Source organism: Branchiostoma floridae, unplaced genomic scaffold (assembly GCF_000003815.2).
Source record: "Branchiostoma floridae strain S238N-H82 unplaced genomic scaffold, Bfl_VNyyK Sc7u5tJ_377, whole genome shotgun sequence".
Taxonomy (NCBI): domain Eukaryota; kingdom Metazoa; phylum Chordata; class Leptocardii; order Amphioxiformes; family Branchiostomatidae; genus Branchiostoma; species Branchiostoma floridae.
In genome coordinates, this window is record NW_023365820.1 from 102,066 (window position 1) to 115,106 (window position 13,041).

The 13,041-nt window shown below is 42.3% G+C and overlaps 1 protein-coding gene across 1 annotated transcript; it reads left to right on the top strand.

The window, feature by feature from the left end:
- Window positions 1–234: 234 nt before the first annotated feature.
- On the top strand, window positions 235–5,730 carry LOC118408725 (low-density lipoprotein receptor-related protein 2-like). Its single transcript, XM_035809577.1, has 4 exons — window positions 235–3,166; window positions 3,630–3,746; window positions 4,116–5,186; window positions 5,633–5,730. Exons 1-4 carry the CDS (start codon window positions 235–237, stop codon window positions 5,728–5,730), a joined length of 4,218 nt encoding a protein of 1,405 aa, XP_035665470.1.
- Window positions 5,731–13,041: the final 7,311 nt, after the last annotated feature.

The window sequence follows — 13,041 nt, forward strand, 5'->3', positions numbered from 1 at the left end:
ATCTCATTAACAAATTATAATCAGTTGTGTTGGACGGACGTCGGACGGGCTCCGTCTATTTGTAAAGGGGGCAGATTTTCAGCGAAAAATACAGCCGATACTCGGGCGATGTTGAAATTCGGCGAACTCTGACCGAGCTACAAATTCGGCCGGCGTCCGCATGAATTGTAAAGCCGGCTTAACATAACCTCGGTACGCGGAATGCCACTGTCCTTCTTCACCCAAAATCCAATCATGGCCACTGGCTTGCTTCTTTTTGTATGCCTGCTGTCCATCGAGCATGCCTCCCTCACTCGTGCTGCCAACATAACCGTAGAGTGCCCGTCCTCTACCTTTGCATGCAAGACGACCGACGACTGCGTCCATCTAAGCCAGCGGTGTGACGGGTTCCGGTCCCATTGTCCGGACGGTTCCGATGAAGAGTGCACGACTCCGGACTGTGTGTCCCCAGACGTTTTCAGCTGTAATATTGACGACCGCTGCTTCTCTCTCTCCCGAGTGTGTAATGGAGTAGAAAACTGTCCCGACGGCTCCGATGAGGTAGATTGCATGTTAAAAGAGTGTCCCTTACCAGGCTATTTCAAGTGTGTAGGTAGTGCCACTTGTTTCCCGCCAGTGTGGCAATGTGACGGGTGGGATGATTGTGAAGACGGCTCAGATGAGAAAGATTGCACTAGCAAAGAGTGCTACAACTCCTACGATCTCAAGTGTGAAAGTAGTGGAGTATGTTTCTCTCCATTGAAGCAATGTGACGGTTTTGACGATTGTGCAGACGGTTCAGATGAGGAAAACTGCACCAGCATTGAGTGTCCCTCGCCCGAGTATTTTAAGTGTGAAAGTAGTGGTATTTGTGTCGCACCACATCGGCAATGTGACGGTGTGGCTGATTGTCTAGACGGTTCAGATGAGGAAAATTGTACCAGCATTGAATGTCCCTCTCCCGAGTATTTCAAGTGTGAAAGTAGTGGAACATGTGTCCCACCAGAGTGGCAATGTGACGGTTTTGACGATTGTTCAGACGGTTCAGATGAGGAAAATTGCCCCAGCACTGGCAATGAGTGTCCCTCGCCCGAGTATTTCAAGTGTGAAAGTACTGGAGCATGTGTCCCACCAGAGTGGCAATGTGACGGTTTTGACGATTGTTCAGACGGTTCAGATGAGGACAATTGCCCAAGCACTGGCACTGAGTGTCCCTCGCCCGACTATTTTCAGTGTGAAAGCAGTAGTTTTTGTGTCCCACCAGAGTGGCAATGTGACGGTTTTGACGATTGTTCAGACGGTTCAGATGAGGACAATTGCCCAAGCACTGGCACTGAGTGTCCCTCGCCCGACTATTTTCAGTGTGAAAGCAGTAGTTTTTGTGTCCCACCAGAGTGGCAATGTGACGTTTTTGACGATTGTTCAGACGGTTCAGATGAGGAAAACTGCGCCAGCATTGAATGTCCCTCGCCCGAGGATTTTAAGTGTGAAAGTAGTGGAGCATGTGTCCCACCAGAGTGGCAATGTGACGGTTTTGACGATTGTTCAGACGGTTCAGATGAGGAAAAATGCGTCAGAATTGAGTGTCCCTCGCCCGAGGATTTTAAGTGTAAAAGTAGTGGTATTTGTGTCGCAGCACATCGGCAATGTGACGGTGATGATGATTGTCTAGACGGTTCAGATGAGGAAAATTGTACCAGCATTGAATGTCCCTCTCCCGAGTATTTCAAGTGTGAAATTAGTGGAGCATGTGTCCCACCAGAGTGGCAATGTGACGGTTTTGACGATTGTGAAGATGGTTCAGATGAGGAAAACTGCACCAGCATTGAGTGCCCCTCTCCCGAGGATTTCAAGTGTGAAAGTAGTGGTATTTGTGTCGCACCACATCGGCAATGTGACGGTGTGGCTGATTGTCTAGACGGTTCAGATGAGGAAAATTGTACCAGCATTGAATGTCCCTCTCCCGAGTATTTCAAGTGTGAAAGTAGTGGGGCATGTGTCCCACCAGAGTGGCAATGTGACGGTTTTGACTATTGTTCAGATGGTTCAGATGAGGAAAATTGCCCCAGCACTGGCACTGAGTGTCCCTCGCCCGAATATTTTCAGTGTGAAAGCAGTAGTTTTTGTGTCCCACCAGAGTGGCAATGTGACGGTTTTGACGATTGTTTAGATGGTTCAGATGAGGAAAACTGCACCAGCATTGAATGTCCCTCTCCCGAGTATTTCAAGTGTGAAAGTAGTGGTATTTGTTTTCCTCAATGGAAGCAATGTAACGGGGTGGATAATTGTATTGACGGTTCAGATGAGAAAAATTGTACAAGCAAAGAGTGCCCCTCTCCCGGGTATTTCAAGTGTGAAAGTAGTGGTATTTGTGTAGCACCACATTGGCAATGTGACGGTGAAGATGATTGTTCAGACGGTTCAGATGAGAAGAATTGCACTAGCATGGAGTGCTACAACCCCTACGATCTCAATTGTAAAAGTAGTGGAGTATGTTTCTCTTTATGGAGGCAATGTGACGGATACAATGATTGCGAAGATGGTTCAGATGAGGAAAATTGCACTAGCAAAGAGTGCTACAACCCCTATAATCTCAAATGTAAAAGTAGTGGAGTTTGTTTCTCTTCGTGGAGGCAATGTAACGGGTTGGATGATTGTGAAGACGGTTCAGATGAGGACAATTGCACTAGCAAAGAGTGCTACAACCCCTACGATCTCAAGTGTAAAAGTAGTGGAGTATGTTTCTCTTTATGGAGGCAATGTGACGGATACAATGATTGCGAAGATGGTTCAGATGAGGAAAATTGCACTAGCAAAGAGTGCTACAACCCATACGATCTCAAGTGTAAAAGTAGTGGAGTATGTTTCTCTTCGTGGAGGCAATGTAACGGGTTGGATGATTGTGAAGACGGTTCAGATGAGGACAATTGCACTAGCAAAGAGTGCTACAACCCATACGATCTCAAATGTAAAAGTAGTGGAGTATGTTTCTCTTTATGGAGGCAATGTGACGGATACAATGATTGCGAAGACGGTTCAGATGAGGAAAGTTGCACAAACCAAGGGCCGTGTGCAGAGCAGGGACTGTGGCAGTGTGACGTGTACACCCGTACATGCATCAACCAAACCTCCGTATGTGACGGAAACGAGGACTGCCAGTTTGGGACAGACGAAAAGAACTGTGCCAGTAGGTTCCATTTTTTGTTAGCCTTGATTGCTCTGCGAAAGAACTGTCCGTTGACCAAATACATATCCGTTGAATCGACAGACTTGCGAAGTACTCGTTATGTTGATATCCTTTTCTATGTAAGCATATGACATTAGCAATGCCTGCGTTCATTTTATTGAGTTGGAATGTCCAAGTAAGTTTAAAAACATGTCTTTCCATTTGTTATTGTTTTTATAAATCCACAAGCATTGACAATGGACACTTCTAATTCTATTTCTTCTTTTATTAGTAATAGATAAAATCAGAAAATGCCGTATATATATATATGTGTGTGTGTGTTTCAAGACCTAAAAAAAGAACTACATGTATTACAGCGTAATCGTAGTTATACTTGGATTACAAAACTAAGAATTTTAAAGATGCGTAGAGTCCTAGTTGCTTCTAGATATAGGGACTTAGACTCGTGTGTTTCCATTTACAGGTGTGCCCAAAGACTGCTTTTTCACCTGCCGAGACAACGTCACCTGTCTGCCAACACGTCAGCTGGGTGACGGGCAGAAGGACTGTACGGACGGGGAGGACGAAAGACCCGGTGACGGTAAGTATTGAGGTTTGCAATTAATGGTTGGTGTTTGATGCATCATGCAAAATAGTTTTTTTTAAATCTTGCTTTGTGTTGTGCTATTGTAGACAATTGTTTGTATTGTGTTTTGATGTAGTTCACTTTGCTGTATTGCTAAATTGTATTAGGTTGTGTTGTACTACATGTATGCTGTTCCACGTTGTCTTGTCATATGTCAAAGTCAAAATAGATATGTACGAGTCTGCAAGTCATTTGAACTCTCTCTCCCTCCCTCTCTCTCTCTCTCTCTCTCTCTCTGCATGTGTGTGTGTGTATATATATATATTTGTGTCTTCTATAGGCATAATGTTAGATGCCATATCTTATACATATATGTTTCTACAGTTGAGCAGGCTCTGACCGAGATGTGGGGCTCCTGCAGCTACAACTGTTCATCCGTCTACGGTAACGCGTCATGCGTCCCTGACGCGTTCAGCTGTGACGGTGACGCGGACTGTTTGGAGGAAGAAGACGAGCAGGGCTGTATCGAACATATATATATAATATATAATAGGGCTTCCTTGGACGGATATTCCTCTGGGGGAGCAGATGGCAGCGCGGGCGATATGTCCACCCAAACCAGCGCCACGCGAACCGCAGGAACTACGCAAAATTACGTAGAGACAGCGGAGTGTCCGACGTTCTACTGCGGCCTGTCCAGCTCTATGGAACCGTCCTGTGTGCAAGATCATCTGATCTGTGACGGACAACCGGACTGTACATTGGGAGAGGACGAGCAGGGATGCGGCAACGCGGACGACACGCCCACCCAAGCCACCATCACGTCAACCGCAGGCACAACTACCCAAGATTCCGGAGAGACAGCCGAGTGCCCGACGTTCTACTGCAGCCTGTCCGGCTCTACGGATCCGTCCTGTGTGCAAGATCATCTGATCTGTGACGGACAACCGGACTGTGAGTCAGGGGAGGACGAGCAGGGATGCGGCAAGGCGGACGACACGTCCACTCAAGCCACCATCACACCAACCGCAGGCACAACTACGCAAGATTCCGGAGAAGAAGCCCATTGTCCGACGTTCTACTGCAGCCTGTCCAGCTCTACGGACCTGTCATGTGTGCAAGATCATCTGATCTGTGACGGTCAACTGGACTGTGTATTGGGAGAGGACGAGCTGGGATGCGGCAAGGCGGACGACACGTCCACCCAAGCCACCATCACGTCAACCGCAGGCGCAACTACCCACGATTCCGGAGAGACAGCTGAGTGCCCGACGTTCTATTGTGGACTGCCCGGGTCTATGGATCCGTCCTGTGTGCAAGATCATCTGATCTGTGACGGTCAACTGGACTGTGCATTGGGAGAGGACGAGCAGGGATGTAGCCACGAGGACGACACATCCACCCAAACCGACCCCACTCCGAGTAACGAGCCAGTGTCGTATGGAGAGCAGACAGGTACAAAACCTTTCCTCAGGATATTCATCCCAAGAACTTTATAATCTACTCTATGCTTTAAGCACGTTGCTTAGTTACAACTTAGAGTAAACATTTCCCACTTTGACGACTATACCATTCAATTTATACTCAGAACTCCAGCTTACAGGTACCTGTTCGCTACATCTTCCTCAATTTTTGTCTCTTGTTATGATTGTATCTCTTTTATTGTGTGGCAAAATTGAGAATAAATGAAGTTCAAAACGCCGGATTTCCTACAGTTGCAGTACTTCTGTTTTTACCAATTCTCTACTCACTTACTAGGAGACAATGAAATATTCATACTGCTTACTCCTCGTAAAACAAGCAATCTCTCTAAAATGTACTTTCAGGCTGGCACGTAGCATGTAATTTACAACTGTCGAATTGTCAGTGCTTGTTTTGGGGAACCTTCTTTGTTTTTACAGGGTTCTATGTAGGGAACCATGGATCCAAGAACCAGCCTGTGGTCTGGCTGACAGCCGCCGTACTGGGCTGTCTGATTTTCTATCGCCAGTATTTCTAATGTATACATTGTCCCCAAAGTATAGGAAATAGCATGGAGCCATTTTGCTGATATTTACACAACCTTGTCTTATATCGCTAAATATTACTTGGATATCAACTGGATATGGTTTTAAACAATCAGACGTTCCAGATAACATATGTTATCTTTTGTAATGGACATTGAAGTGATCTTGTTGGATAGTACGTTTTATATCCCAACTATGAAATTACATGGAAATGAGCTGTAATTTTATATTTGGGATGTAAAACCTGCTCTTCAACAACATTATATTATAGCATTATATGATAAAATGCTGGAAATATGATTTGTGGGTTAGTTAGTATGTAATCCACTGTCAGTCTTATACATTGTCTTAACCAATGTTTTGTTGTATACAATGTTAACTATTTCTTTAATAGGCTTCGATACCATTTCTGTTTTCAATATAGTTTCTATATATACATTATCAAGATGACATGATTTGCAGTTGATGTATCTAAGATGCTAGCATGCGAACATTATGATTTATAGTTTTCATTCAAATAAAATAACTACACTAATATACATTAAGCTAGTAACTTATCAGTTTTTGATTACTACAGTACCAAAATGATTTTTTTTTCTGATGTTGCTCACCCGATGGACAATTCTTATGTGGAGAAAAAAATTCTTACAGGAAGAAAATGTAGAATAAAATTCAAGCAAAACGAGAAAACTACAAAAATTTCTAGAGATTTAAGCAAAATCTTTTTTCTCATAATGCAAAAAAAAAAAATCTTGAAATTCTAGTTTTTTTTACAACCAGGTTTAACTCTTAAGAAATGCAAGGATTTTTTTCTGGAAGATAAATTTTCTGTGAGGAAGCTAAACAAGATAAAAAAGAAAAAGCATTTTTGGTAATACAAGAAAACAAATCTCAAATCGTCTCAAAAACTTAACAAGCAAAAATTTGCTTGCCCTATGGACAAGCACATTTTTCTAAGATTTCTTGGGGACAGAATAATTTTCTTCCGGGAAGAAATTATTCTACTTGAGATTCCTGAAGCATTGTGAAGCACGTTTATATTCATGAAGTCGCTCTTTTGATTGTTAAATAAATCATCGTATATTGTATATCTTGGATGATGGAAATAAAACTTGGGGAAACATAATTTATACATTTTATGTGTCTTTGTTGTAACAAAAAGAAACACCTTCATAGTGTATAACCCATACCCTGATTAGTATACTGTAAATGCATTTAAGTTCGCGGGGATTTAATTTGGCGGTAACACCATAGACTGCAGTCTAATACCACAATAGAATAATATTCGCGGTAGTTTTAAGTTCGCGGTGAAGTGGTCACCGCGAAAACCGCGAACATTAATCCACCGCGAACATTACTGCATTTACAGTAGTTTATACCAAGTACATAGCTATAGTTTTCATGGCAAAGCAAGAATTCCATTTCAAATACCCATTGTAAACTCCAGTGTAATTGTAAGATCCCGCCTTGTTTATAACAGATATAGTTTCTAAATTAGTAAACATCTAGGTTTAGTTTCACGTCACAGAAAAAAGTCAATTTCAAATTCTACAAGAATTCTTTGTATTACTTGAAGTTGTTGTCCTTTTTATTACAAATATACTTTCTACATCAGTAAATATCTAGGTCGAGTTTCAAGACACTAGAAAGACGTCATTTCACAGAAAGTACAACAAAGGCATGTTGAGTTCCTGTCCTGTTTATGACAGATATATTAAGTCAGAGAAGACTCCATTTCAAATGTAACAAGAATTCTTGTTCTCACAATTTACTTCAGTGTTTTTTAGATTTTGTCCCTGTTGAATTGAACTATAATATTTTTTTTTCATAGCAGTATCAGGTTACTCTCTAAATTATTAAGGTGTTTCTTTATTGACCTGTAGTGAGAGACATAAAACTTGGGTATGAATTTGTGACGAAGCTGTTCCCACAGCCGTTCCCACATCCACAACCATCCCTACATGGACAGTTGAGAAATTCGTTAGATTTCCATGCAGTTAGATGTCAACATAAGGGGTAGGTCAGTTTGTTTGTAGCGATACGGACAAAGCAACAGATATAAATTTGTGGCGTCGGGCGTAACTGGTAGAGCGTACGGCTCGGAACCTAGAGGTTCTAAGTTCGATCCCCGCCGTGCCCCGCCCCGACGTTGTGCCCTTGGGAAAGGCACTTTACACGACCTTTCTCACTTCACCCAGGTGTAAAAATGGGTACCGTGTATGTGGCACTGTTAATATAAGTTACAAAAACTTGAGTGCAGTGCCACATTGTCTGTCCAAAAGCAAAATATATAAAAATAAAATAAAAAAAATTGATATAAATGACATCGTATGCAGACTCCAAATTCAATGCGCAAGATCAATAAAAACAAAACGAACAAACTTTCAAAATAGACATCACGAATGTTATGAAAATAGCAGCTATGGCAGTGAGAAAACGAGCCAACAAGTCTTTTATTCCTGTATTGACGAAAAGCAAACAGTGAGGGACATGGTATCACACACCACTTGCACAATTACGCTCATGGCAACCACATCAATGCAACTTCACAACTATCCACGTTCACATATAGAAATACAGATAAGCCATTAGGCACTTCTGTGACACCTTTACAAGTACAAATAATATAAAGCTACAATACGACATGTTTTCCATTTTTTGTATTTTCTCGTAATGTTGACTATCTCCCGAAGAGGAATTTATTCTGCTTATGTCTTCTTTCGCTGATGTTATCCATAAAAATTACTCGTTGTGTCCTGGGTAGTAAATGATAGTTAAGTGGAACCATGGCTTACCTTAGCAACCTAGCAACTACATGTATCAAACGTATAGACTGCAACAATGCAATAACAAAAGGAAAACAGTGAAACTTAGCCGGATCATTTTGTTGATTTCCTAGCAGGCTTATGTGCCGTTCGCTTGTAATTGCTATTAAGTAAATCAATAAGGACGAACATCCTATATAGAGTTTAATCCATCTTTGGCACAAACACAACTATTCCCATGATAACTCGTCCACCATTTCCTTTGTTGTCTGTCCAGTAGGGCTACTTGTTGACCCATCAATTTGGCTCTTTTATTAAAATAGTACTGACGCGAATGTCTAATTTTAGTTGGCCGTAATGCTTACACAAAATCTTTTGATTTTACAAACTGGGTCGATATGTTTTAATTAGTAGATCATGATCAGTAACTTCTTCAATATTTTGAACTCTTTGGTGATTCATAAAGGACGAGCTGGGCGTGATCAATGAATGACGACCATAAGTGAATGACGTGAAATTCAGTGCTTTTACTTGTAAATTAGATAATCAGCAACATAGCAGTCGCACGCGAGGGGAGGTGGAAGTTTTTCACACCTTTTGTTTTGACTGAACGACTGATAATAAATTTGCCCAAGGCTTTGTATCGCTTAGATCGCATATTTTGTAAGAATATTCCACAGATATTTAGCCCACAAAACGGAGAAGAACGACGTGGAATAAAAACAGAGTGGAATGGAATGCCTCTTTAACGTTGTACATAAGTATTCGTCGGTCGTCTTGTTGCCTGGAGGCAAATGTTATCAAATAAAGGCTTTATACATAAACGTTAGCACACTTACCTTTACATAATCGGGCAAATCACATTAATTGATACCTTATATGAGTTATCACATTAGTTTCACATATAGAATAATGTGATATGCTGTCACTTTTTTTTCACATCTTCAGTAGTGGCAAAATATTGGACATTCTGAAACATGGGGCATTTCAAAAACTTACAAATAAGCTTACAAACCAACGGGTTATCGATTTAAATACATCATTGTGTTTTCATAACAGTCTGCATTCAGTGGCTACGAGTAAAATCTACACCAGGGGTTCATTCATGTCTCCCTTGGGAATTTCAGTACAGAGGACTAACAGGTTGCTCGGTGTCGTTCATGGCCCGTTGCTTGCCCGCTATCTCGAGCTGCGATTTCTTTTTGGTCAACCCTTACGTTACGGAAGCCTGTCCGCTATCTCGAGCTGCGATATTTTAGTCAACCCTTACGTTACGGAAGCCTGTCCGCTATCTCGAGCTGCGATGTTTTAGTCAACCCTTACGTTACGGAAGCCTGTCCGCTATCTCAAGCTGCGATTTTTTAGTCAACCCTTACGTTACGGAAGCCTGTCCGCTATCTCGAGCTGCGATGTTTTAGTCAACCCTTACGTTACGGAAGCCTGTCCGCTATCTCGAGCTGCGCTTTTTTTGTCAACCCTTACGTTACGGAAGCCTGTCCGCTATCTCGAGCTGCGATTTTTTAGTCAACCCTTACGTTACGGAAACCAGTTCAAGCCAGTTGCGTGTCCGCTATCTCGAGCTGCGATCTTTTCGTCAAACGTTATGGAAGTGGTCAATTATGTCCAGGTCCTGTGTGGCCCGTTGACGGAAGTGGTCAATTATACGCAAAATCCAAACACTCAGGGCCCCAACGAATATCGAAACAGTCTATATAAAGACACGAAAATATGAAAAAAATGGAGCGTTTAATACCAGTCCTATGATCTTTTAAACCGAACGTTTTTAGGTGGAGACACAGCCCGGTGTGATTCTTTTAGTTCATGTTTACCAGAATCGTTGGAGAATGCCCCACTGAATGACCAGCAGCATGCACGCCTGGCTTGGCACGTGTTGAGTAAATGTGCTTCCAAGTGTAAACTCGAAGGTCATACTACACATCACGCTCATTACCTGCATGTATGCAGGTATGGTTTTGATGCTGGTGGGAACTTTTCGGTAGCCGGGGATGTAGGGCGCTGTATCTCGTGAACGGATGGTGCGAGCACGACGATTTTTGGTACGTGGGTTGGGGGTGGTAGCCTAACACTCAGGTTTGATTTTGGGCCTCCTGGCGTTTGAACTTGACATTGCAGGTGGCATTTTTGGTGTTTTTTGGGCACTTTTGGCGCTGTGTGTCCGGAACGATACGCGCGATTGCGACGATTTTTGGTGCATGGGTGGGGGGTTGTTGCCTGTTGCCTAGGATTGACTTTGGGCCTTGTCGCGTTTGAACTTGACCCGGCAGGTCGAATTTTGTGTCCGGGAGGGGTGTTTCCGGAGTTATATCTTCTGAACGGCTGGTGCTGGCGCGATGATATTTGGCACATGTGTCGGCGGTGGCTGAATAATGCTCAATTTTGATTTTGGCGCCCTTGGTGCTTGAACTTGACATTTTAGGTTACCTTTTGTGCGGGCACGGGGCGTGCGCATTATCTCCGGAACGCAAGGTACCATTGTGTTGCTATTTGGTACGTGAGTTGTTTGTGGTGTCCTGGTGGTCAGGTTTGATTTTGGGCCTCCTAGTGCTTGAACTTGATACTGTATAGGTTGACCCTGTTTTTGTGTGGTTGGGGCATCCTCCCAATATCTGCTTGGTTTTAAAAACAGATTATGGTTGGGTGTAGAACCATCATCTGGCCTGGGCCACCTTCAATGTATCAGGTTACTTAGTGGCACTGACAGTTTGCCAGATGACGGGAGTGTACAAGATTATATATCTGTTGGTCAGGTATAATTGGAGTTTGCTTATTACTCTTTGTGGTGTTTCTAGAGCTGTATAGTACTGAGTTTTAAGTTTCGGTACAAGTTCCTTTACCCTGTTGGCAATCATGGTTGAACTTGAACTTAAACAGAAGAAGATGCAATTTTCTAATGTGGAGGAGAACTGTATAGAGTGTGGGCATAAGAGAAAGGTATGTTTTGTTCTGGTACAAGTTCCTTTACCCTGTTTGGCAATCAGCAGAAGATACAACTTTCTAAAGTGAAGGAGAAATGTATAGAGCTTGAGTGTAAAACAAAGGTATGTGCATGACTTTTCCTGTGTTTCTTGTTGTTTCTTCGGGGATGCCATTTTCGTATTGTATGCAGGTAATTTGTAGTTTGGGGCTAGTCATATTCGCTTGATTTTTTGGGCCTGCTTAATCTATAGTACGGGCAGGGTTAAGTGGTAGAGGCTTTGTTCTGTTTTAAATTTGGTATCTTTTGTTGCATTTTGTCACTGCAAAATATGATGAAATTGTTTCCCCCTCTAACCAACTGCTCATTGATATGGGGGAATGTTTGCTGGGTGTTCACTCTGACTACAACAGCTTTCTGAACTTTTTAATGTTGCCAGCAGCGTGCCATCTATGAATGGGATTGACAAGGACATTTTGAATAGTAAATTCTGCTGTAAAATTTTGCTTACGGTAGGTACTTCAAGAGATTTAGGTTTTAGTTGGACGGATTGAATAAAATGTCATACCACCCTAATGCTGCTGGATGGGGCTACCACTATTCATATTGTCTATGGAACTACTGTACAAATATAATTTGTCAAATTATGCAAATAACCTTCGAGTGTCAAGTCATATAACACTCCAGAAATACATCTTTAATGAATATCATTGGTGCAATAAGGAGATTTAGCAGCTGCATTAGGTCAGTACATTGAAATAGGAAGATATCAGTACTGAATATATTTGAAGTTAGTTTTCAAGGAGCCCAGTGTACGATGATGATTATGTTTTCCGGTTCAATGCCGTGTATCAAATATTAGTTTAACAAGAGTGGAACTTTTGCTACAACAAGAGTGGAACTTTTGCTACCACGGCGTTCCAAGCTGTATAAAGTGACGTCCCCTCTGGCGTTATCACGTCTGCGTTGCACCCAGTTTGGTGCTGTTTAGTGTGTGAGGTTGACGATTTTGAAAATGACCACCAAAATCGACTTCATTTGTTAGGTAGTGATTTTTGGCCATCAGAAGGAGAACTAATATTCCGACATTCAAAATGTTGTGCAGAACTTTGGGAGCTTACATGATTTTCTTCTAAAGAACGCTGTAAAGGGGAAGAAACGTGAGGCCGGCGAGCCCACAGCTGGAAAAATCCGGCGGTTGGGGGAATTTAGCAGTCATCAGTACACAAGCTGTCACCGAGCTTCTGTTAAGCAAAGTTCTCGTAAAAAACATTACATATAGCATAATCTAAACATTTCGAAAAAATGTTTCTCTGGTAAAATGTGTAGTATGACCTTCGAGTTTACACTTGGAAGCACATTTGCTTAACACGTGCCAAGCCAGGCGTGCATGCTGCTGGTCATTCAGTGGGGCATTCTCCAACGACTCTGGTAAACATGAACTAAAAGAATCACACCGGGCTGTGTCTCCACCTAAAAACGTTCGGTTTAAAAGATCATAGGACTGGTATTAAACGCTCAATTTTTTCATATTTTCGTGTCTTTATATGGACTGTTTCGATATTCGGTGGGGCCCTGAGTGTTTGGATTTTGCGTATAATTGA